The sequence below is a fragment of the Mirounga angustirostris genome, unplaced genomic scaffold (assembly GCF_029215605.1).
Source record: "Mirounga angustirostris isolate CCGP_5_RB_7025 unplaced genomic scaffold, mMirAng1.0.hap1 SCAF_1, whole genome shotgun sequence".
Lineage (NCBI taxonomy): Eukaryota > Metazoa > Chordata > Mammalia > Carnivora > Phocidae > Mirounga > Mirounga angustirostris.
The window spans coordinates 57,730,671-57,756,977 of record NW_026991709.1 but is presented as its reverse complement, the minus strand read 5'-3'; the positions used below and the strand labels follow the sequence as shown (position 1 = coordinate 57,756,977).

The window sequence follows — 26,307 nt, the reverse complement described above, 5'->3', positions numbered from 1 at the left end:
TGGAAGATTGCCAATCCCTGGAAGCAAGCCTCGCTTTCCTTCCCAAAAATGTTAGAGAAAGAATAATTTCCTCCTGCAGACTTCACCGCCATTCCATTTGTCTCCTTCAGTGCTCTTTTCTATCTTTAGCTTACTTCTTTGTGATGAACACTCTTTAGAGAGCCAAAGTAGGGTAGGGTAGGCAGAGGCTGGAATACTCCCAAATTTGGCAAGACCTGATCCACAACAGCTGAAAGCCTTGATGTATGCAAAGAACCATCTGGTCATTCTGGTTCTTAATCCAAGACACTAGCTTGTAGATTAGACTCAAGTTATATGGTGACTCAAACATTTATAGTATTTATACTATTTTCTGTGTAGTCTCCTAGAAACCAGGAATATAAAACTGGAAAAAAAAAATTTCCCTGCACAGAAGCTCATAGACTAGTTGAGAATAGTCATATGCACAGTTAATTATAAAATACTGTGCATGGATAATCAATATTGGGTCCTCATGTGGGGGGGGTATGGGATGCAGAGGGAACCAAGGAGAGATGAGTGGTGATAGTTCTTCAGTCTTTTGCAGTCTAGAATTATAAACTGCTCTTCCTGTCAAGTCCACATGACGTGAGCAAGTGCCTCATATTGACTCCATTGTCACCATGGTCAAGGGCTTTGGATACTCACAGTGCAAGCACTGCCTCTCCTGGGAACTTCTTCCCTCTCCCAGATTTAAGAAGTTGTCTAGATATCCATGGGAAGATGGTGGCATTAATTCATTTGTAAACACCACTTTCCCTGAAATAAACCAAAATGGACAAAAAGTAGTGAATTTATAGAAGAAAACTTCATCAAAATTGAAACTAGGGAATGGCCTTAATCTTATAGCACGAACTCTGAGTAATGTGTGCCTATTTACCATCCCCAACTTGGGGAGACTTGGCAAGAGGAAAGATAAGGAAAACACTTGTAGTCCATTGCCTATGCAAGGGTCAGCTGTTGGGAGGCCAAAGATAGGTGACATGGCTGTGTCCTTACGTTCCCCCTTCTGACTCATCTAGCTTCCTAATTGGAGAAAGGAGGCTTGGGGGTGAGGGTGTATATATGGAGGACAGAGTTGGTTTACAGCTAGGCTTGGAAATGCTTTATCTTTATCTCTGGGGAGATAAGGATGTCTGGTTTTTGACCCTTGGCCAAGATTACAGCAGTGGGATTTATGATGTGCTGTTTAAAGTCTGGAACTACTCTGGTGATCCCTAGGGTCAGTTTCTTTAATGATGGTTTCCAACTGGCCTAAGGATTAAGTAAATCCAGCTGATTACACAGCCAGCAAGGCATAAAAATCCTGGAAAATTCTGCTTTGAGCTCTCCCAAAGTCAAGATTCCTCACACACATCTTGGTAGTTCAGGCAGGAGACAGTGGAGACAGTGTGGTCTGTATGAACAGAAGAGAACCCTGCAGAGCATAGTCATGAGCTCTCTCTTGGATTGCCAATGTCTACGTTCTCCTTTTCTTGCTGTACTGTATCCTTGGCCTTTAAATAAAAGTGTACTTTGTGGAGTCTGGTGAGTCCTTTCAAATGTATGAACTTGGGAAATCTTTGCAGGGTGGTGTGTTATGTATATATGTATGTATGTGTGTGTGTACAGATATTTAAGTATGCATTTGTATACATATATGTGTATATATAAAATTTATAAAATATAAAATAGAGCATTTTATATAGCATATTAGATGTATATAGAGTATTAAATATAACATATATAATATTATATGATATAGAAGTATACAATATAAAAATTCTAGCAGTAAATTTCACAGCTGTAGAGAAAGTTTGTGTGCTACTTTCAAGGCACTTCGCTTAACCTGACTTCTTAACCAAAGCAGGGTGCTCCACCTAAAACAGAGGAATAAACTAAAACTCCAAGTGACACCCCCTCCTCACAGACAGGAGACAGTTTTCCCCCATCTTTATGGAACTGGCCCTCAAAGCAGAAGTTTCAACCTATAAGAAAAGCATCATCTACAAAATTCCCTCATTGCAATTTTCTATGGTCCTGGCTTCCTAGTATCCAGACAAAGAGCAATTAGGTAAAGGAGATTCTACCTATGCCATTTTGTGGCAAATATGTGGCATATATTTAGCTCAGAGTGTTAAACTTTGTTTAAAGAGGAGTACACAGAAACCTTAAAGAAAGGACCCATACAATAGGCATTCAATCACCTAGGCTTAGAACACAGTTCACCTATAAAAGAAAGAAAAAATACACAAACACACGTCCATACACAATAAAATAGCAGGGAAACATTTAACTTCTTGCAACCCTAAATGATAAAAAAATTGATTTCTGATAATAAAAAAAGGTGATTCAAGAAATATTTTCCAGACAAGCTGTTATTCATGTTAAATGACTATAGAAAGTAATAAAAAAATGTAAAACCTGTTTGAGCAATATGACTAGAAAAAGTGTTGTTAGTAAATAATTGCTAGATGCTAAAACAAACAAACAAACAAACAACCCAAAACCTCAGAAAGTGTATCAGCCAAAAGCCCTTTCAGAAGAGAAATATCTATTTCGTGGCAGCTTCCAGCTGAGACATAAATTAGCATTAAAAAGTTATGAATGAGGAAATTATGTCATGAGCAAATCAAGTTTAATTAGCTGTGATAATTGGGATTACTATTAATTCTTGAAAGAAAAGGTACAAAACAACAAAAAAATTGAATGAAAAATTTTACCATGCCTATGACAGCATTAATTCCAAAAGGAATCAATCACTATTTTATGTCCCCACTAAGAGAGCACACTGTCAATTAAACATATTATTTTTCACAACTTAGAATTTTTACTTTGTATTTCTTCAAAGAGCTCTTAAAGACGAATGTACCATTTTCTGGTTACATAAAAAGGGAAACTGTAACTTAAATTAATTAAGCTATTTCTAAAACATCTTCCCATTTTGAGCCAAAAATCTTTTGAATCACTTTCTGGCGCAGAGCTGCAGATGTCTGAGGTTTTCCAGAGTTCTCTGCGCCCTTGAGAGAACTGATGATGATGCAGCATTTCTTAAGTTTCTCTGTCGCCAGTACTTTCAAAAACTTTCAAGCTATTGACACCCATTTTGTAAAATGTAATACTGGCATGTTCCTGATCTTACCAGGAGGTCTCATTGGAAGATTTTCAGACAACAACCAGGACTCTTATCCTCTCCTCAAATGGTTTGGCCTTTTTTTGGGGGGGGGGGAGGGGGGGAGGGAGAGAGAGAGAATCTTAAATGAGCTCCACACCCAGCATAGAGCCCTACATGGGGCTCATTCTCACAACACTGAGATCATGATCTGAGCAGAAATCAAGTGTTGATGCTTAACCGACTGAGCCACCCAGGCGCCCTTCTCCTCAAATGGTTTTTAAGTGGTTTGTTGACTGAAACATTGTCCAGTCACACCAAATACCTGCACATGCAAGCGAAGACAACTTCATCATTATGCTGCAAGACAGTAGTTATTTTAACCTGCCATTGCTTAAGGCATTCCAATTTTAAAGACGGTAATGTGACAACATAGGAGTTTTAGAGTAGATAAAATATAGTATAGCAGACCTGGATAAAATTCTCGAGTTTATTAGGAAAAACTGGGAGTTGGGAGGAAACATAATATCCTAAGTTCCTCATCTCTTAGTGAAAGGAGTTGATGACTGTATTTTAATTTTTCAAATTGATAAATTTATAAATAAGGTTCTAAATTTGCTTTCTTAAATGTAAAAGTAATGGTGATGAAATAGATTAGAAAGTTAAGTGGAATAAATGTCAAATATAACAAGAAACTTTCAGACTGGTTCAAAATATCAAATCAATACGAACTTTCTCAAAAAAGTTATTGCATACTAAAGGACCAGCCAAATTACACTTAATAATTCAATAAAAATATGCAAACAACAGAAAGAATACAGATCTCATTTTCTAATCAAGTGTATGAAAACCAGGAATTAACAAAAGTATGAATAAAAACCTCAATCCCACAGCCCTTGACTCAAAACAGATTAGTTAGAAAATAATGACAATACCATATTTTAAAGTCTTTGGGGATTGGCCTAGTATGTACTTACTCCAGGAAACATTTCTACTAGTTATAAAAATGTTCATTAAAAAACAATAAATGTATTTCAAGTACATAAGATGGAAAAAGGACATAAAACAAATCTTAGAAAAATGGAACATAAAAGAAATGTCAATAAAATAAAAATTAGAAACTGCTTAACTTATTTAAAAAAGAACAATAGTGAAGCCATTCACACACACAAAACTAAGCAAATAGAACTATAGTAACAGAAGAAATTAAAAGAATTTTGAGAATGATTCAAAAATTCCTATGCAAATAAATTTGAAAATCTGGATGATTTTTTAGCAAAATATAAATGACAGAGAGGATCCAGAGTAGGACAAGGAGTAAATAGAGAATGTTGGGGGGGGAGGGGCTCAAAAAGTGCCAAGCCTAGGCAATTCTATTGGAGAGTTCTTTCAAAACTTGAGGGGACACATAAAGCTGACGTTTTAAAAATGTTTCCAGGGCACCGAGGCCAATGGGAGTTGGCAGCTTGACCCACACCACATCCGTATGGGATTGTCAGGGACATGGGCTGATAAATCCCAGCAGGATTAAATGCATTACTAGCAATGTCAGCAGGTTTCAGTTATCTTGGCAGAAGACAGGATGGTGTTTGAAGCAAGTAAAATAGCAAGTGAGGGCAAATGTTCTGCAGGTCGTTAAGGGATTTATTGTGATTTTATTTGAGCAAAACAACCCCTTCTCACTATATTCATATTTGAATTGAAAGTTTATTGCTTTTATAGCTATGTTTCTATTTTAATTTGCAAATTTGTTTTGGTTTTCATATAAAAACTATAAGCAAGGAAGTTTATACTTCATATTACGTTTGTATGAGTTTCAATAACAGCAAAGGAGAAAAAGGCCAACACAGATCTGTGAGAAAAAAAAATTTTTTTTTCTCTTAAAAGAGGAATATATATTACTCAATTTCAGAAAGTCAGCTGTAAGTGTTAGAGAAGGAAAGCCACTGTCTTTACTTTGAGTTTGGCTTTCTCTGCCTCTTCTCCATACTGGAGTGGTAAGAGTTGGTGGGAAAAATCAGGATTTACATAAAAGGGAAAAGAGCCAAGGAGGACCTGGGCTGTGTTAGGTCAAGTGTGTTAGGCTGTTCGGAGAAGTGCAGGGATGCCCTGCAGCTCCACAGTCTCGTCCAGCTCACATGCAACAGGACTTCCACATGGGGACTGAGAGGCAGGTTTTAGAGCTGTAAACAAAGGAATCTGGCCATAAGTCTCCTCTGCATGTGGACCATGAAAACCTATGGCAGGAGGACACAGCTGGCCAAGGATTTGGGATCCTGGGTCTAGGCCATCTTTCCCACTACAAGCAGCATCCACATCCTGCTTCCCCTCAGGATTAAGCACAGGGCTGGACCTAAATTTGGTCCTGGGGCCAGTGACAGAGCTGGAACCAGGCTGCTGCAGGCCCAACCGAAGGCTATTCAGAAACTATGAAGCAAGCAGATTCAGCACATCAGTTGTAGGTCATAACTGCTTAGAAGGGCATCTAAAAATTAGAGGGGACTTCAGAAATAGGTCAACTTCTATACCAATGAAGGACTGTCTTCTAAAACATCCTGATGGTACAACCTCTCTCTGAAAACTTCAGCGATCGAGAATTCACTACTACGCTCTACCACTCTTCAGGACCTTTTCTACTGTTGAAAAGAACCATTTGTTAAGAGTGTCTTGCTTATAAGGAAAGAATAACCGTCACCCTATAACTTTCACTGTAATTTGGTTCTTTAGAGTAGGAAAGACTACTTCTTTTTCCACATGACAATTGTTCTTCTCCCCAGGTTATACACTTGACTCTAAGAGCACTTGAGATGATAAGCTATGGTTTCGGGACCTCTCACCTTCCAGTGATTCTCTTTTTAAAGCATTAGTGCCCACAAAGTACTACAGCGCGTCCACACCAGAACTTTACATTTTAGTTCCAGTTTTCATTATCCTATTAATTGGTCAGTTAACACAAGTAAAGCTGTAATTACAAATAAAGTTGTTGTAAATAAGAAAATCAAGCTCCATGAACTAGTGAAATCTGCTATTTAATGTATGTATTTAATGTAGGCAATACCTTTGCCAATAATATTGTTGTAATTTTTTCTGTTCCATAAGATAGATGTTTTTATATATTATGGTTCCTAAAAGTGAGGTCTTTCTATACTTGATTTCCTTACCTTTAAAATGAATTGCCATAATGATGTAATCTCCCTCTTTCACAACATGGAGGGGTATACCTATGATAAGGTGATTCTCAGTTTTGCTATTCTCAGAAGTCAAGATCTATGGAAAAAGAAAGTTTTAAAAGTTGTTTGGATTTCTTGCCGCCTCCATTTTTTGAAATGAAAATGCAAAGAACCCCGTGTCCCACTTCACATGACAGTGATGACTCAAGGTACAGGTTTAATAATTATTTTATTTATAAATTTCCACCAATTCTTGCCTGTCATATTATTCCAGATATCACAGATGGATTATTTACACTATTATCACATGTTCATCTGCATGAAAATTAGGGGAAAGAAGAGATGTACAGACTGCATGAAAATGACACCTTAAAGTTCACATCTACAGTGTAGTGCTCTATAAACATACAGTCCTCTGAGCTAGGCCTGTCTTATCGCCATCTAGCTGCATGACCTTGGGCAAGTCACTTCTGTTTTCTCACTTTTAAATTATCTTCACCTTACTTCTCTACCTCATACTTAATTGGCTGCATGCAAAAATACCTTGAAAAATATCATGCATTTGAAGTGTCAGTATTATTACTGTACTTTATTATGATGTTTCCTTGTTTTAGAGTAATACTATTAATGTTTCAGTGAAAGTCATTTGTTTGCAAAGTGACCCTCTTAAAAGGAACTCTCAGGCATTAATCTTACTGACAGTCTGTTATGATTCTGAAGCCAGTGTCTCAATTCTTAGGAATAGGGTATGATAGTAAGAATATAACAATCATTAAGTTCTAATTAATAACTAATACAGTGAAATGGCTTTAGTTCTCTAAAATCTAATAATCCAAGAGTAATGAGGTCAAACTGAGGAGGAAAAAATCCACTGTGGCTTGTTTAAATGATTTAAAATCCAAGTGAGAATCGTGGTAATTGGGAACCAACTTTTACCTAATTGAAGCTTATTTGTGTAGAAAGACATCAAAAGATAACCACTGAAAATCAAATTCCCTATGAATTTCTAAAAATTAAAATTCTAACATTTTCTTTCTGAAAAATTGCTTCTTTGGCAAAACATTTGGTACAGATTACACTGCCCTCAAATCAACGTTGGTCCAGACGGTAAGGTCCTGCCACCAAACTTCTTAGAAAGAGTCACATTGCTTTTTAACTGCAAAGTGAATGTCTCCAGGACTTCAAAATTCAAGGGACAACCTAGGTGATATTTATAGTGATACATAAGGAAAGACTTTAGAATGCAGAATGGAACTACATAATTGTGAGTATCTGGCAAACTGATCGCTATTTGTGTATTTATAAGGTATAGCCAACGTGATTATTACAAGTTTTTTGGAACCCTGGAGGACAAGGAAGATAACCTGGGAATGTGTCTTGTCGATTTACCAAGTACCATTAATTCAGTCTCCATACTATTACTCCCATGTCAGTTCCTTAGAATGTTTTAGCCTTTGGGTACTCTAAGCCTTGGAGGAACTGTTTAGGGAGTGGTTACATATATGCAAAGAGTATAATGCTTTAGAAATGTTCTTGTTTATCAAAGTGAAAAGATAAATATTACACATGCTGAAAATGTGAAAATAAGGTTTCTGAGAGCTGCCAATCATTTGGGTACCAATTAGAAAGTATCTTCATCTGACTCAATATCACTTTTCGGTTTGGTAAGTCTTTCCAGTTCTTCTCCATCCTAAAAGGAAATATGAAATCAGTAATTACTTTAAAACACTAGAAATCTACCATTTTTAATGATTACTAAGGAGAAACCCTACTGGCAAATTTATTTCATTAAACTACAACTATAATCTAGTCAAATGAAATTAGGTAACTTGGAAAGCTAATTTTAGACACACAATGAGATCACTAAAAATGGACATGCACCTCAGTACTTGAATTTCAAAACTAACAACCGGAACACAGTAAGGAGCACCCTCTGCTGGTCTTGAAGGGAAGTAACTAGTGGTTGGAGAAATAAGTATGAACTAGGCCCTTACCTAAAATCGGTATTTTTTTTTTTTTACCTAAAAATTAGGGCAAGCACTGTTATCAGACCATTGGAAAAGAATACAGGACTTTTGAAACTGTACTCTGGCTGAGATCAGGGCATTTGAGACCCACCCTTCTAATTTCTTCATCTTAAGAATCTGTTCTGTCTCTACTTCAGAGACATTACTGATGGAAGCTCCACCACGAACTAATAGGCAAGAGATCATTTTTGTGAAGTACTTAATATTTTTTTTTAAAAGATTTTAATTATTCGACAGAGAGAGAGAGAGAGCACAAGTAGGCAGAGCGGCAGGCAGAGGGAGAGGGAGAAGCAGACTCCCCGCTGAGTGGGGAGCCTGACGCAGGACTCGATCCCAGGACCCTGGGATCATGACCTGAGCCAAAGGCAGACGCCTAATGACTGAGACACCCAGGCGCCCGAAGTACTTAATATTTTGTATGTTCATGAACATTTTAAGTTTAAAGCTAGTTAGAGGAGTTTCTTTTAAACATATATCTAACTCCTTACTTGAATCTCCAAAGACCATTATTAATCTGCTAATACCATGACTAACAGACCTTCCTAGAATTATAAGCAACTGGCAGAATACTACTAGAAAAAATTTTTCTCTTATGAAGATCCTTTTGAAAACCACCTTCTTAATGAGATAAGGCCTGCCCCTCTGGCACACTGGGGTTCATGAGTAACTCAGGGAAAATCAAGGAGCCAGGACTTCCACTTATATTTAACAAGACTGACTCATGTCAAAGACCAACTTTTATGATGAATGAGGCATACTTCCCGACTATGGTGGGCTGGAAAGAGTAATGGACTAGGAGTCAAACCTCATGGGTTAAGTATAGTTTTTTTTTATGTACTATCTATAACCCACTTAGCCTCTCTGAGTCCGTTTATTCATTTACCAAACTAGAAAGACTGGACAAGATAACCTGTGGGACATCTCCCAGCTCTGCGGCTCTAGAACATTCTAAGATACAACTAACACGTAAGGTCCTCAAGACTGTGATTTATGCTCTTTTTCGACCCCTTACAGCATTATCACAAGCCCTTGCACACCAAAGTCCAATGAATGTTTGTTGAATAATTTTTAAAAGTCACAGAAATCCAATACATCCTTTGCAAAATAAGCACTGACCAATTTCTCTTCTTGTATAACCATGTGCTGACTTTGGGAAGAACAGGCAAAAGGCAGCATCCTCACAAACTTACCCCACTGGAGCGCTCCCAGAGACTGCCGCTTAGATCTCGGACTCTTTCTTGCCTAGGTGCGAACTCCAGACCTGGAGGCTTGCTGGCTTTGTAAATAAATATGGAGAGCAGAACTGAGGGCGCTTCTAAGAAAAACTGCAGGGAGGGCCTGAAGTCAAAGACCAGGACAGACACCGTCGTGATGATGACAGTAGTGACCTGGGCCATCAAGACGTGGAACATGTTATCCAGGAACTTGAGAATAAAAGCCACCGAGAGGCCCTGGAATGCAGTCACAAAAATAAGAGCGACTGAAAACACATTGTGGCCATAGAAGACCCCGCAGTTCTTAATCTGATCACGGTTACTGCTCTGAAGGCCCAGCGTCAGTCCGTTAAAAAGAATGCCAAAGAAATAGAGTTTGCTGTTCTGTATGAAGATGCTTTCAGCGAGCTGGTTCCCCTCCTTCAGTATCTTTTCATTATAGATATTGGCCATTGAAGAAATAAAACACTGGACTATAATAAGCACATGGCCCAAGCCGAGATGGATGTGACTAAAAACCACAGTTGTGGTGTTCCACTTAGCTTCAGGAAAAGTCCATGCCTTTGCTGTGCAATGGCCTTTTCTGGGGCACTCGCTCCTGAAAAGGAGGCAGGCATTGGATGGGCTGAAGAAGGCATCATGATGAAATCCATGTCCTGCCGGGTTATGCTGTGAAGTCTCCGTCCCGGCAGTAAGGGCCACAATAGACAAGAACAGAATCAAGAGGGAAGCCCACTGTATCCAGCTTAGATGCCTCCTATTCAAAGAGGAAAAACAAGATTTTACTACTGTCCCCCCTGCTCCTTTCCCATATCGACTGTTTCTACTGAAAACTCAGACGCTTAAGTACTTGGTTGAATAAACTATACCCAGTTTTTGCTAGCATTCCCAATTCAAGTTCAAAGGAAACCCGTTGGTGTCTCTGGTGCTTAAGCATGATATTTTTATTCACCTTTGTAATAAATTGTCCCTTAATGCCATTCAGTCACTTCTCCTCATTAAGTTTCCTTTTAACTTTAGATTCAACTAAGTCTCCTTTTTACCTCCAGAGCTGATCGTAGACCTTTGTTAACAATAATTTTTTGCTTTGCTGTGAAGTAAGTATGGCAGATTCTCAACCTGATTTCCATGAACCTGAATTTGGAGCCTTAGAAATCCGCAAATCCTTGCAGTAGGTGCCAAATCTTCTATACAAGTGAATTCTCGGCCCTGCCCCCACCAATCCCATGAGACCCTTCAAAGCTGTCAATTTTCAAAGGTGTTCATGACCCAGAAAAGATTTAAGGAGGGAGCCTGCTCCTAGATCCGTGGCTTAATCATAAAAGAATTTTACAGTAAACTACTGTTTGGGACAGTAAGGAAAAAAGTATTTTTAGTGTTTCAGTTTACAAAGTCTCAACAATGCTTTATTTCTTTACTTTTTTGCCTAACCACAAACTTGTATGATACAGAAGACATGCTTTATTGTCAATCTATTTGTGGATTCATTCAGTTCAACAGACATTTAAATAAGCAGCTACAATGTGCCAGGCTACTATGAGCCTGGGGAGATAAGACTTGATCTCCATCCCCAAGGAATTTACACTTTAATAGGGAAAGAACCTTGAAACTAAACAATGCAAACATCATGTCTGACAAGCGATACATAGAACAATTGGGGCACAATAAGAAAGGAACCTTGAGTCTGTAAATGGGAGTCAGATGTTGTTTCAAAGAAAAAATGACACTTGAGGTGAAACATGAAAAATAAACTGAAATTTGCCAGGTGAAATAGCATTTGGCGATATATCCAGGCAGAGAGAATAGTCTATACAAAGGCAACAAGAATGTACAATGTTGACTAAGGAAAGAGGAGCAGCTGACTCAGGTTGGGGTAGACACGGAGATCTGAAGGAGAACAAAATCTTCAAGTTTAAAGATCAATTAGTCAGATGAAGAAGAGGGAACGCACACACACACACACACACACACATACACATACACACTGAGAATATAAGCAAAGGAAGAAGTGTAAACCAAAAGGTAAGAAATGGAAGTTACAAGAACTTTGGAGCATTTACTGGACACCTACTATGGGTCAGGCAATTTCTGTTCTAAGGAAGGAAAGAGTGCTCTGAGAGGTTAATGGACTTCCCTAAGGTCACATATTTATGAAAGAGCAAGGAAGGGATCTGAGCCATGGTTTGAATGTCTTCCATTTGGACCAAGGTGCCTCTCAAGTACAATGAGCTCCCAAGGTGCATATATAGGGAGAGGTGTCTGATTTCACCAATGCTTCCACAGAGCTTCATGAATTAAAATTTTATGTGCACAGACCAGCCTAGATAGCAGCACACACGTGCACACTATCATGTCTTCTCATGTATACTTTCAAATAACCAGATCTAGCGTTTAGTTATGAGGCTAGCATAGCCCTAAGCCATGAGGTCAGAACCTGTGTACTAATCACATAAATTTCTAAAGGTGTAGATGGTATGCAATAAGTGGTAGAAAGCAAATTGATTGGAAACAGAAAAGACAGATGAAAAGTATATGCCCAACTTATAAAAATCATTATATAACCGATTATTGGACATCAAGACAAATATAATATATATTATAATTATATATAATATAACCTATAATTCCTTTAGAAGTTTTCAATTCTGACAGCTACAGATTTTCCACTAATACTGACACTGAGAAAAAAGAACCTAATGAAACAAAGCCTTATCCAAGTTAATTGGTACCACTGCAAATATTGCTCATTCAAGGTAATGTTCTAGAAGAAGGGAAAAATTATTAAGGGTTAGGCTGAAAATGGTAGATTTTCAGCAAAGAAAATAAAGCTTAATAAATTATCCCATAAAGTCAGCTGAGGATAGGTGCTCTTATAAATAACTGTGCATGAAAGAATTCCCACAGTTTAGTGAATGCAACAGTAGAAACTCACCTAACTGATCTCTCCACTACCCTAGTAAACAAACCATTCGGATTGCTGATTAGAGCTGAACGCTTACAGCTAGAAGGCCACTCTACCTGAGCGCTTCTGCTTCCAAATGACCTCCATGCTCACAAAGAGTCTCTGCTGCTGTGTTTTTGCCAGGTGACCTCATTATTGTAATTAGATATTTAATGATTACATAAATGATAAATTACGAAAAAAAGAAAAGGATTGCTCTTTTTATGAAAAGTTGAATGCTTTGGAAGATTAATTAAAGGCAAATTACTCGCAAGATTAACCGGCCTTCAAACTGGGTGCAAATGAGCTAATTATAAGATTAGGAAATAAATAATAAAAATCTACAATAATCTACACTAAAAGTATTTTTAAGAACTTGTTCTACTTTAAAGAAACTAAAACCAGAAAGCATGGATGATGTATAATGAATGTAGTTTCAAGAAAGAAGCCAAAAAAAACTCCAATCAGCAAATCCCACACATTTCAAAGGAAAGGCCTGAGCTCTTCAAAACATTGATGAATGGACATTTACACATCTTAAGCTGTTTAAAGTATGTGTTTTTTTTTTTTAATGATTCACCACTTTGAGTTTTCCTAATAACTAAAAAATTAAGTCCAAATTGTGTTAGATAAGAGCATCTCTACCATATTTGGTGACAGTAAAACAGGGCAGAACATGAAAATAAAGTGGAAAGACTCACAGGGCTTTAAAAAAAATTGTACATAAAACATTTCTTAGTAGCACAGAGAGTGACCAGTGGCATATTTATAACAGGAAATTATAAAAAAGAGTTATCAAGTGAATGATTTTGAAGAAATGCTTGTACCAGTGAGTGGCACTTTTTTTTTTCTTTTGCTTATGTGGAGAGTAACTAAACGTTACCATAACTTCTAAGACACCCATCATGTGTCAAAATGTTTTTCATTGATTTTTTTTTTCCCAACAGCTTCCTTTTGAAGATATCAGAGAAATTTATATACATTTTTTAGATAAAAGTGCTTGTTTGGTTATCTTTTGCCCCCAGACCTCAATGTTCAGGTTGATACTACTATTTCCTAAAGTCTAATTAAACAAGATAGTACAACTTTGCCAAGCCTTAAGAGCAAACCAGTAAGGCTCCAAGGCATAATGCCTGCCACCAGTTCCCACTGTGGACCAGTGGCTATACTTCAAGGAACAAATCTACACATTCACATGGGGCTTCTCTTGAACATCCAGTAAGATATTTGATTGGTGATATTTTTCTTTCTACCACTTTCAAATTCTTCCAACTAATTCTTGCATTAGTCACTGGTCTTTTTTCCTACCTGTGTAGCCTTATACTCTTTGTATGAGAAAGGTATTTGATGGTTCTGCTAGAGTCAAGTATAAGACAACAGCTTTAATATTCTAAACGTAGGGGGCTGGGGGGATAGGGTAACAGGGGGATGGGCATTAAGGAGAACACATAATATAATGAGCACTGGGTGTTATACTATATGTTATATACTATACTATATAGTATATATAATATAGTATATGTTAACTAATTGAATTTAAATTAAAAATATTCTAAATGTAAAATGAGTTATTTATGGCAAACACATTAAGAATATGTAATAAGACTCAAGCTGCTACTCCTGGGTCAAAATTTTATTGTTAAGGGCAAAAGAACATTAAATGGTTCACAAAGAGTAGACGAATAAGGAAAACTAACAACATATGCGACCAACGACAAAAAGATCAAAATAGAACAAAGTTGATTTAAAATGTAGTAATAGATAATACAGTACTTGGAAGACATTCTCATAAAAGACAGTATTAGATTTATTATATTCTTTTAGCAATATTAAAAGTAGCTTCAGTGCTGATTTGTGAATCAGTCAAATTAAGACCCCCTCTAGGAGCTAAGTTAGTGCCTGCAAAACTAATAAAAATGGAGTGATTTTATTGTCTATTTAATTAACTTCGAAGGATTCAAAACAGAGATATTAACAACAAAGCAAATACATGTCTAAGAATATTACTGCTCTGAATATTAAGAGGTAAAATATGGGCAAAACCTTGGAACTTTAGTTCGTAATGTTATTAAAACTAGCAACAATATAACAATGTTATTATAATTAAGTTTACAGTATAATTAGATTTAGATTTGGTTATGCTAAGAACTAACTTTCTTAATATAAATAGTTAAATGCTTAAAAATTTAAGAGGGCCATCTCTGCCCGTGTGCCAGCTGTCTTAGCCTGACAGGGGCAGTTCACTTTGAGTTGGTCCCTCTGCCTCTAACCCTGCCGCCCCACATGCTCCCTCCCCTGTGGTCAAAGCCGCCTAAATGCTGCAAAATGCCTGGTGGCTCTGGGCCCTGGGCACAGACTCAGCTTGGGATGAATCTCCTGATGAACCGGGACAATAACTCCTGCCTCCTGGGGTTGTTGTGGAGTTAAGCCTAGATAGGGGAAAGGCCCTCAGCTCAGCCCTTGGCCCAGCCCTTGGCCCTGAGGAGTCCTTATTGTGTTATCTTCTCACTGTCCAGCTGAAAGCCTGCCCGCCCTGTTGCCTACAAACCAGTCAGGCCATCCCTGGATAAGGCCTTTCTGAGAGGCCCTGACCTCCGAGCCACAGCTCATGCTTTGGAGTAAATTAAAACAAACAAAAATAAAAAAAATATTATATACAATTAAGGGCACAGCTAGAGCTATGGGCCAATTCCAAATCTGGCAATACATATTTTATGTATTTTTGCTTTGGCAAATTCAATTTTAAATTGATATAATCTTGACACAATACTTATGTATTGTATAATGTAAGTATAATACCACGTGTACCCATAAACTCTCATTTCACAGAAAAAAAAATTTTACTTAAAAAAAAGCCAACATGTTTTTGAGACCCCTTTATGAGACTCCCTTATCAAATAAGGAACCTTTTATTACATGGCAGGGCCAATTTTATTCCTCCATGGACATGCATCTCCAATTTTATGACAGGAATCAATATAAAGATATTACTGTTTATATATAACATATATATATATATCTCAGATATATATATTTATTTATATATCTCAGAAGCCAACTTTTTATCCTATAAAGTGACTTTTATGTTAATTTTAAAGACTTCAAAACATTTTGGAATTAGCATTAACTTGCTAGTTGAATTATTGTCACAATTCATAAATAAAATGAAGAACCTGATGCAAAGCAAATTTCAGTGCACTCTAACTTTTAACCTGGATGAAATATAATGTTCATTTTTTTCATCATCTCTCACATCAACTGTTAAACTGAATGCTTCTTAAACTTATCATCAAAATGCCTCGGGATAAAAGAAAGTCTTTCAAGAACTCCATATAATCAATGTACTGAATCCATCATGGATTCAACAAATATTTACTGAGTGCCTATGTACTAAGCCATTCACCCTTCTGTACACATAAATTATGAAAGCACATACTATGACATGGCACATTGAGAAATAAGAAATTAAAAGGGGAAGTGAACGCAAAATTTAAAAAAAAAAACAATCACAACAAATATAACAAGAAGTTAATTTTATTTTTATCATCATCAAGTAACAAATTAAACTGGAGTTAAATACCCAGATCCCATTACATCTTAGAATGTTCTGGCCTTCGCTTGGTAGCAGAGCCTGTTTACTTAAAAATGTTTATTTTATTCAAAGGTCTTCCTGGAGAAAGGAAACACTGGTGACAGCATTTTTAAAAAAAGTTTAAAAATCTATCATTCTTATTAATTGTACTTTTGACTAGATTCCTCATGCAAATCCTCTGCCAATCAGAGCTTAAATCATGTACCTGTCTCAAGTAGTTTAAGAAGGAATTTGCCACTCTTTATCATATCCAAACTACAAATAACAAATGCATTAGCAATATTTAGGAACTTCTTGGTTCCCTACTAAAGTATAGAGATCCTGGGGGGGGTGGGAGGGGGAAGCTCATGAATTCTTTGTTGAAAATCTGGCACTAAAAATTAAAATAAGCTGGTCAATTATTTATTTATTTATTTTTTTGAGATGCTTAACCTACTAAGCCACCCAAGCGTCCCAGAGACGCTAAGAAAAAACTTTTCATACATCTAGTTGCAAAGATTTAGACGGGCCAGCACTGGAGCTGCTTTCTAGATGGGTTAAACAATTTGTCCAAAACACAAAGCCAGTTAGGAATAAAATCCCGGCCCTGGGATTCGGAGGGCTCAGTGCTCTGGGTATATCATCTAAAATAAGGCTGTGCTGTTTTAAAGTATGATATATGATATCAGAGCTAGTTACTTACTTCAGCACTATCCTGAATAGAAGAGCTGTTGTTATAATGCTAAAATTTGAGAAGATAACAGCCATGGCCTAGAAAGAAGGAGAAGATAGAGTTACAATCCAAACAAAGTAGTGACTTCAGAAATCTCCCAGCTCTCTGGTTCACCTGATAAAAAGAGCTTTTTGGGCAAAAACCTGAGGGGTTATTAGGGCAGCTCTTTCACTAGAGGATTAAATTCCATTTTTATTGGTTGTTAAACGTATGCAGATATGACCAAATTATTGTATAGGCTTTGAAAACATGCTTAAATTCAGCAAATGCCCTGTGTAAATAATCTGTATATGCAGATCTGGAAATGCTTAGAAACTCTAAATGTTCAGGTCTAGAAATAACAGCTACCTTGCTTATGAAGTATACTTTTTCAAGCTCTTCAAGTGCTTTATAGACTTTTCACGCTATTTCCAGGGGTGGAGGGAAGGCAAGGAGTGTTAGGCCCATTTACACAGTAAGAAAATTGAGGTACAGGTTTTTAAGCATCTTTACTATTGTAGCAATTCAATCAGTTCTCCTGGTTGAACTGCAGTGACTCAGTACCAGTAATTCAATACCAAACTCGTATTTGACAGTCCTTTGATTTATTCATATTGTTCTCAACACTTAGAAATGTGTTAGCCAGATTTCATAAAGGTCTCTTTTCATGAATTCAGTCATATTTCACATATGAGATATTAATCTGAACATGTATATATTTTGGCTCGGTAAGTATGAAATTTCATCACTGCTCCCCATGATTGGATCTGACAATATTAACAATTTTTCAAAACAAATCCTACTTGTTTATTTCACTCTGCCTTTTTCTCCTTGCTGTCAGTTTAAGGTGACTGAACTCCAAAGAGTATTTTTCAGTAGTCTTATATAACCAGCAAACATGGCTACCGTGTAGGTGAATTAAAGAAATAAGAATAAATCCAATAAAAACCAGCAAAAATTCCAAGAATACAACATTGTTGTTTTTCTATTGAATTTCTTATGGGAAGCACTGTTTTAAGGATTTCTCAGTGTCCTCTGGAGACAAATGTTTATGAACCCCTGCATAGGAGAAGAGTAAGAGCTGAGGAGGAAAGTAAGTGGCTGGTGAGAGGGAGGGGGCAGTGGCTCTGATCGATCACAATAACGGTGCACATCACCTAACCAAGCAGCCTGGCTGCCCTGGTGAGTTCTGAGACTGCTTTCCATGCCAGACCAGAGAATAAACAAAACACCAGAGCTCTTTGCCCCAAAACTTCCATGCATCTCTAACTCTTTCCAACTAGACTTGGGCACAGCAATATACAGAATATGCCATGTGACTGATTTTGTAATATCTGTGGTTGTGCACAATCAGGAAGGAAGAGCAAAGCAATAAGCTGGAAAACCAAGGAAGCTGCAATCTTGCTTTCATATTGAGGACAGAGGAAAGGGATATAAATTTAGAGCTGATCTAAATAAAATACAACGACTATGTACTCATTGATGCAAACAATTACGTTGTTGGGTAAAGGAATTCTCAGATCTGAAAAACAAAGTGGAAGAATGTTAAGAGAGAACACATTCTAATATTCAAGACTTACTAATAACATGGATCACACAGCTGAAAGGAACTTCAGGTGATCACCCGGCCCAGGTTCCTGCCTTTGGGTTGGTATGGTATTCTAATGTTATTCTATTTTACAGATGGGCAACTGACACAGTAGTTGGGGGTTGCTTAATTAGACAGCTTCTAAATTGTGCAAAAGAATCAAATTCCTGTTTCCTACTTAGTGCTCTACTGATCTCTCCTTCTTGTCCCACTCTCAAACTGATTTGGCTATATTTAAGAGGCTTCAGATAGAGAATGAGTGCCAATAAAAATCCTATTTATCATCAAAATGCCTGCATATGTTCTTTAAAGAAACTTAAAACACATTTTGGCAACAATGGCAATAGAAATCATCATTTTATAAAATATTAGGGGAAAATATACACATGCCCGAAACTGAGTAATATGTAAAAGCAGGAGACCAAATTTTAATTCCGATTACGAATGGATTTCTCAATTGGCATGGAGGATGCCAAGAGGGATGAGAAACATCCCTAGTATTATCAGGTATAGATAGCATTTATAGCTGGGAAAATGTATTTTCTACTCTTAAGGAACTTGTTGGTTAAATGATAGAAAAGACTAATAGAAAAAAAAAAAAAAAGATCATACAAACAGAATGCATATACTACATTAAAGCAGGTATAGGACAAAGTAGTGCACTGAGTACATCATTTTCTGAGTTAATCATGGAAATCTGTTTGGAGGTACTAAATGCTAAAGTTAATGGAGGCTGGCGACCATAGGATGGCTCAGCAAACAGGCAGACTAACCAAGGTTACACACAGAGAGATGGCTCCACATTCACTGGCCAGGGACCAGCTCCTGCCAGTCAGCACAGCTTTCTACAGCAATCTTTAACAGAGAGAGAATGTGGCAAGCAGATTGTACCGTATTCAGATGATTCTGGTCAAACCTCAGGAAGACCACTGGGGGCAAAGAGAAACTAACACTGACAATGAAAATGATAAAAAAGATTAGTTCTGGGATTCATTTCTCTGTATTTTTCCAGTGCTATTATCTACCATATTTACTTACAGGCTGAAGGTAGGAAATGACATAGAAGACGATCAAATTATCCAGGAAATAAAGAAAGGCAGGGATGGACCACTTCATGAAATTAGAGAACTCCTTCCAGGAAGCACATCTCAAGTTTCTACTTTGATGATCTTCTAAAGAAAGAAAGACAGCAATAAACAAAGGATCTTGATGAGAATGCCCATATTTTTAGAGTTGTATTTGATTACTGATACAATTCTTTGAAAGAGGCTTTATGAACTTGCTTTCATCAGTGACTATTAGCCTTAAGAAATCAAAGGCAATGTAGGATTTCATATTGTCTCTCTTTCTTCAACCCACCAACTACCCTGCCTCATCACTGACAATCAGCAACACCCTTAGGAATACCTAATTCCTGTTAACTTGAAACATCACTTGGAACATCTCAGGATACTTAAGGTTTCTCTTACTACTATGAGAGCCTAAAGCCAAGAGAGCTAGATGTTAGAATATAGAGGAAAAAAAAAAATCAAGTATTTATGCTGGGATTTTCTTCCCCCTCGGGTGGGGGGGTGGGGATCAGGAAAAGAAGATACCAGACAAAAATTTATAATGTAGGAGTAGAGAAAACTGAATTTTACTAATCCTCATATGAGTTATGATCCCATCTCCAGATTTCCAAAACCTTAGGAAGGTACCATAACAAGAGAATGTAAAATAACCTGCAAAAATAGAAAATTTAAATATAAGCCCTGCAAATAACACATAAATTTCATGAGATTAAGAAATGTATTCCAACTAGAAACTTTGCACAAATTGAAACTTTTAAGAATAAAAAGAAATCTTCCTGGAAAAGACCGTTAATACTTTAAATTCTGTTTACCTCACATGTGAGGGCAGATTAAAGAATAGAATGTGCTAAAGCTCAAGAATTGGAGAACTAAGGTGGAGAATTAATACATAATACATATGAAGAGCCACAAAAGGCCAAATGTTTTAGATGTGAGGAAGGGATGAGTATCTCTGCTCGATAATTGATGAAATTAGAAGTCAGAGAAGTTAAAATAATCTACCCCAGAATATAGTCTCTCTGACTCCAATCCACTATAGTACCTCCCCTGTAGGAAATGGGGGCTGTTTTGGCAATATGCTACGTATCAAATCAGACAGCCGTGATTTAGAAAATCCTGAATTTGAATAAAAACTAACTCGCTGTGTGACCCAACAAAGGAACAAGTAACACGGCAGAGCAATGGCCAAGACACGAGGAAAATGTGGGCTAGAGTCCTGGCCCTGCCCCTTCCTATCCACCATTGCGTAACATTTTCTCTTTGGGCCTGTTTCTCCACTTGCAAAACAGCAGTAATCATACCTAAGTTTGTTATGTTAGTGTCCTCATATATATAAAATTAGTGGGCTAGACTAAATGACACTGAATGTTCCTTTCAGTTCTAAAATGTTTTGATTCTGTGATTTTTAACAAGTATAGAGTACCACTTCAGGACTTACCTTTCTTTACAACCCAGAATGACACAAGCATGCAGAAAACTAGCTTCACCAATTCTGAGCACACATTCACAGTAGTTGGAAGATAATCATACTTGTTTTCTGAAATGTAACAAATTTTTTTAACTATAAATTTTGTTCTACATAATGCTTATATACAGTTAATAATTTATAGCTGTTTTTAAAAGCTAGATTTTAATACTGGTTATATTAAATTTCAATCCAGTTGGCTTTGTTCTCTCTTGGATTTTTTAATCTGTTCACCTAATGTTTTAGCCATCCCTATGACATTCAGTGTTTTATTATTCTTGAATTTGATAAACAGCCTTCTGATGTTTTCATCCAAGTTGCTGATAAATATGTGGAGGAGGTTAAGGCTATGGGCAAAGAAGGATTTGGGGTATGGCAATAGAGATGGGCTTCTAAACTGACCACTAATTAGCACTCAGGGCCTGACTCCTCAAAAGCTATGGATTTATCTGGCTGAATTAGGACCCAGCTCATGGTTCCTCTTGTGTGACTTGTCTGCCTTGCTAGAATCAAGGTACACAGTCTGTGATATTCCCTTAGAGTAGTCCCATCTGTTTCGTATCATGGCATGTACAGAAAACGTTATTTGTTTGGCACTCTGGGATAAACAGTACCTTGGGGTAAAAGAAGGAAGCTATTAGAGCCAAGAGGCAACTGCCCAGGGCTCTGGCTACCTCTAGGGCTGGGAGGAAATATCTGACATAATCCAAACCCACTGATGAGTTGGGAAGATAGGTCTTAACTTACAAGTAAATTTAATTAGGAAATGAGGTTAGGTCAGTATGCCTTGGTCTTAGCTGTTACCTCTGTCTATTCCAAATGCTGACAAACAATTTACTGTACAATTTTGCCAGGAACAAACAAACTTTGTTAGGTCCTATTTTAAGGAATGCATTATCCCCCCTTTCGAAACATTTGCTTGTTTCCCTTGGTCATGATATGAAAAACCAAAACTGGCCAAGTACAGAGGGAAAATGCCAGCTCAGCATTCTTTCTATCCAGAACACCTTTTTTCTTTCTTCTGTGGTTTCCCTTGACCTTCTCAACATAAGCATAGTCAATTCTTTGTTCATCTCGGATCCTGCTGCACTACCTATAAACCTTTATAGCAGTACTTGTCCCACTGTATTATAGTTACTTCTGTGTATGTCTTACCTTAGAATGTAAGCTTCTTATGAGAAAGGGCCCACGTTAGTCATCTTCATATAACTGGCAGGTTAACAGTATTCTGCACTTAATAAATGTTCACCTGAATTTAATACTTGCCTGTTAAACTTTCTCCATCATTTGAAGCCTCATTAAAACTTCTCCTCCCTTCTCTGAGCTTAAAGCTAGGCTGAGATCACACTCTACTACCTGCTAATAATTACTTTGGACTAATCTCTATGACACACACAAGCGAACATGCACACAACAAGAACGGGGGAGAGGCCTTCAGATTACAGCTCTCAAATTCTTGCCACTGCTCTAGAACTCACTTTGGCTTTTATTTATTTTTAAATTGTATTTCTGTCATGGTAGATCCCAAACTGTGACTCAGCATCACATTGGGCCTCCTTGCACTTACCTTCTGCCCTCACGCATACACCTTATTTACACTGCATCCATCCTTACTGGGCTCCATTTAGTCCGAAGAAAGGGGGCATGATCCATTATGACCCATTCTCCCCTTTAAAACTTTCCTTTCTCTTCAGGAACTTTGCTCCAATAAGTACTTCCTCTGTCTTCTATTAACTGGCTTCCTCCCCTTGGCCTGTAAGTATGCTCAAACTGTCCTATCCAAAAAAACCCAAAATATAAGATCCTACCCCTGCCCCAGCTATACCATACTTTCTCCTTCTTTCCCTAAAATAGCACCAACATTCATTATCTCCCCTTTTACCCACTTTCCATTCAGGTCTTATTCCCAAGCAATCTGGTTTCTGATCCCATCACTTTATTCAAACTACCTAGTCTCTGAGATTACCAAACATCTTCTAATTACTAATTCCAAAGGGCACGCTTTAATCCCTATCTTATTATGATGATACTATTTCCTTTGTCTCCAAACTCATTTCCTTCCCTTCTGTAAGTCATGTGCATTTAGTTCTCTTATTTCTCTAATGATTCTTTCTTAACATCTGAATGTCGGCATGGCTCTTAAATGTTGGCATTCCTAGTAATTCTATCCTTGGCTCTTATTTTCTCCTTCTGCATGCTTACCCTGAATGAGCTCTCTGCTCCTATGGTTGTAAATGTCAATTTAATATTAATGTCTCCAAATCTGTATTCTGGAACATTTAATGCTCACTAAACATATCCACATGAATAACTACCTTCTTTGTATGAATTCAATTGGTATTTCCTTCACATATGTGATGTGCTAGATAGTGCAGAATATTGCAATGAACAAGGACATAGCTCCTGGCCTCATGGAAGGTACCTAACTAAAACTCTACTGTAATCTTTCTAAATTCTGGCCAACCTGCTTCTTTCTACTAATAGCTTCCGTCTGAGCTGAGAACACCATCAATCTACTTAGCACCTCAAACCAGAAACCTTTGAGCTATAGAGTATTTTATGTTCTTTAGTCTCCATATTCATTACATTCTTGGGAGTCCTGGCTTTTCTATGTTTAGAATATTTTTTTTAATCTATCCTCTCTTCTCTATTTCTGCCTCAAAAGCCTTGGTTAGTCTTCTTCATCTATGGCTTGAATTTGCAATAACCTCGACTGGCTACTCTGCTTCCAGTCTCTTCCCGAGTCCATCCTCTATCCAGCTACCCTAACAGTCTCTCTCATTTTGTTTATAATCTCCAAGCATTCCCACCCCCCAGACTCTAGGGCCTAGAGAATAAAGTCAAAGTGCCAGCTCCTTAGCATGGCATATGAAGTCCTTAAGTATCTGATCATAACTTTCCTCTCTAGTCAAGCACGCTTTGCCCCTCTCCTCCAAGTCCTTAAACTTTTTGCTCAGTAATTCTGAAGTACATGTTCCCACAATTCATCTTTTTTTTTTTTTTTTTAACGTATCTATTCATTTTTATGGATTGTTGCTTCTGTTCTGAATACCCCTGCCCACTGGTCTTCTTGTGGAGCAACTTCGCCTTATCAGGGAGTGTTCCCTGATCCCTTTGCACTCCATACCATCCTCTCCCGGACAGAATATATCACTTCCTAATCTAAACTATCTCTGCATCTTTGATATAGAACTGCATTTATTCTACCATATTTTCATGATGTTTCACACGTACGGCTCTCCTAATAAACCGAGTTCTTGAGAACAATGTCTATGTCTTACACACTTTGAACACTGCTACTCAATACTTGGCCTAGTGCCCGAGAGATAAATGTTAACCAAAGTAGAGATTTATATACACATCGGACTCCACAAGCAAACCATTAAGGGTCGTGATGTCATGACTTTGTGTGTCCTCAATAACTACTGAAAGGTTCTCAATACAGCTTTGTAGAAATAGTTTATCTAAATACAAATTCCTACATTAAAAAAAAAAAAAAAAAAACAGAAGGGGCACCTGGGTGGCTCAGTTGGTTAAGCGTCTGATTCTTGATTTCAGCTCAGGTCATGATCTCAGGGTCTTGAGATCAAGCCCTGCATTGGGCTCTGCACCACACATGGAGCCTACTTAAGAGTCTCTCTTTCCCCCTTCCTTGGCCCCCTCCCCGACACCATGCACACACAAGCTCTCTCTCAAAAAAACAAACAAACAAACAACAAAAAAAACCCAACCAGAAGACTTCTTGAGCTAATAATTTCAAAGCTAATAATCTCTACTGCCACACTGGTATAGTAATTAAGACCGTACCTCAAAATGCCAAGTGACCATATATATGCTCCTATTTCAAAGTAAGTTATAATTACACGTACTGCTACAGACCCAGAGATATCTGTTGATTAAAGCAACAGTCAGATGTTATTATCTGTTCTCTAAAGGGCTCAGCACTGCACTTGACTAATCCAAATTTCATTCAGCATCAAACATTTTTCTTGCTCAGGAATGAGAGGTTACAGAATCAAATTTAAACATACTTTATCATTTACATGAAGCAGAGTACCTGAAAGGGTATTATCTCTATTTTACACATAAGGAGACCAAACACAGGAGACATAATGTGTGATTAGATAGAAGTGCTCCATATATTCCAAGTCTTAACTTACCTTCATTGGCTGAATATTTTACCAGTAGGATTCGACTTGAGCTTAAAGCAATGAATATAGTGCCTAACAGGAAGGTATACATTGTTGACAAGGAGCAGAACATGGGATGACCACAGCACTTGCTTTCCATTCCACTGCTTTTTAATTGCCTTAAAGAAAAGAACATATTCGTGAGCAACGCTGCAGGCAGAAAAGCATAGAACAAATACCACTGATTAGTGAAGAACAGAAAAGAACTGATGTAGATTTCCGGCTATGGTTATATCAAAACCAAGAAAACTGAGGAGAACAAGAGGAAATGGGGAAAAAATGAAAGAGCCAGAATCTGATAGGAGGGGAAACTCGAGAGACAGAAAAGGCAGTGCCTGATTATAAGTGCTACCCAAAGTAGCAAGTGAGCAACTGACACTTTGGGGCTGTAGAATTCTGCAGAAAGCAATTTTAACCTCGATTCCTATTAGCAACTTTGCTCTAGAGGAAGAGAATTTCAGATTTCTATTGTTCTCCTCAGCAGCAGCACTTCTCTAGAAAGTGGGAAAAGAGCTTGCTGGGAAAGATTTCGTTACAATAATGAGCCAAATGGAAATATGTGAAACAGTGCTGTGAATTTATACTTAACTAGTGGTAAAAGCATAAGAGAGCTTAAAAATCAATGCCTCTAAGGTCGTCTTTTTGATATGTTGAGGAAACCTCTAGGCAGGGTAACTCCTCCACAGCCTCCCACTGCAGGGATGGTGCACAGGGCCTAGAACACCGAGACAGACGGGCTTGAAACGTCAATACGGACAGCCCACCTGCGCGCAAGCGTAGAGGTCAAAGATGTACGCTAGGAAGGCAGGTTTCCCTCAAAGGGGGGCAAGGGGCGGGGGGGGGGGAGAATCCTTCTTGTCACATGCGCAGTAGTTATCTCGAGCGGAGCGCCCTCCCCTCATACGCACGCGCACTTGTTTGTCAGCCGGGTGAGGTTACCTCTGTCCGTCCGTCCGAAGGGTTTTTAGTGGAGGAGCGCACATCCTAAAGCTGAGGCAGTAACTGTGTAACTCCGCAGAAGCAGCAGTAGCTTTTAGGGTCCATAGTTGGGGAAGCTATGGGAAGAAAAGAAAGGCCAAAAAGCCTCCGCCCTGGAGCCTCCTATTCCGGAACAAAAAGCACAATAACGTCCCAACTGGGAAAGAGCGGACCTGGTACCCATTGCGCAGGCGCGTTCAGTGTACGCTTCCGGAAGGAGGGAAGAAGCGGTCTGAGCCCGCCCCAGCGCGCCCTTTCTCGCGTCACGTGTC

The 26,307-nt window shown here is 38.0% G+C and overlaps 1 protein-coding gene across 2 annotated transcripts; it reads right to left on the bottom strand.

The window, feature by feature from the left end:
• Positions 1–6,491: 6,491 nt before the first annotated feature.
• On the bottom strand, positions 6,492–26,298 carry SLC35A5 (solute carrier family 35 member A5). 2 transcript variants are annotated; one of them, XM_045902863.3, is made up of 7 exons: positions 25,997–26,298; positions 25,028–25,176; positions 20,841–20,939; positions 19,371–19,504; positions 16,736–16,803; positions 9,497–10,277; positions 6,492–7,969 (listed from the first exon to the last, which is right to left on the bottom strand). In XM_045902863.3, the coding sequence occupies exons 1-7, from the start codon at positions 26,038–26,040 to the stop codon at positions 7,901–7,903; spliced, it is 1,344 nt and encodes a 447-aa protein (XP_045758819.1). In that variant the 5' UTR covers positions 26,041–26,298; the 3' UTR covers positions 6,492–7,900. The 2 variants fall into 2 exon arrangements, with proteins under 2 accessions (XP_045758819.1, XP_045758820.1); XM_045902864.3 differs by having other exon boundaries at positions 19,371–19,501.
• Between the last annotated feature and the right edge of the window lie 9 nt (positions 26,299–26,307).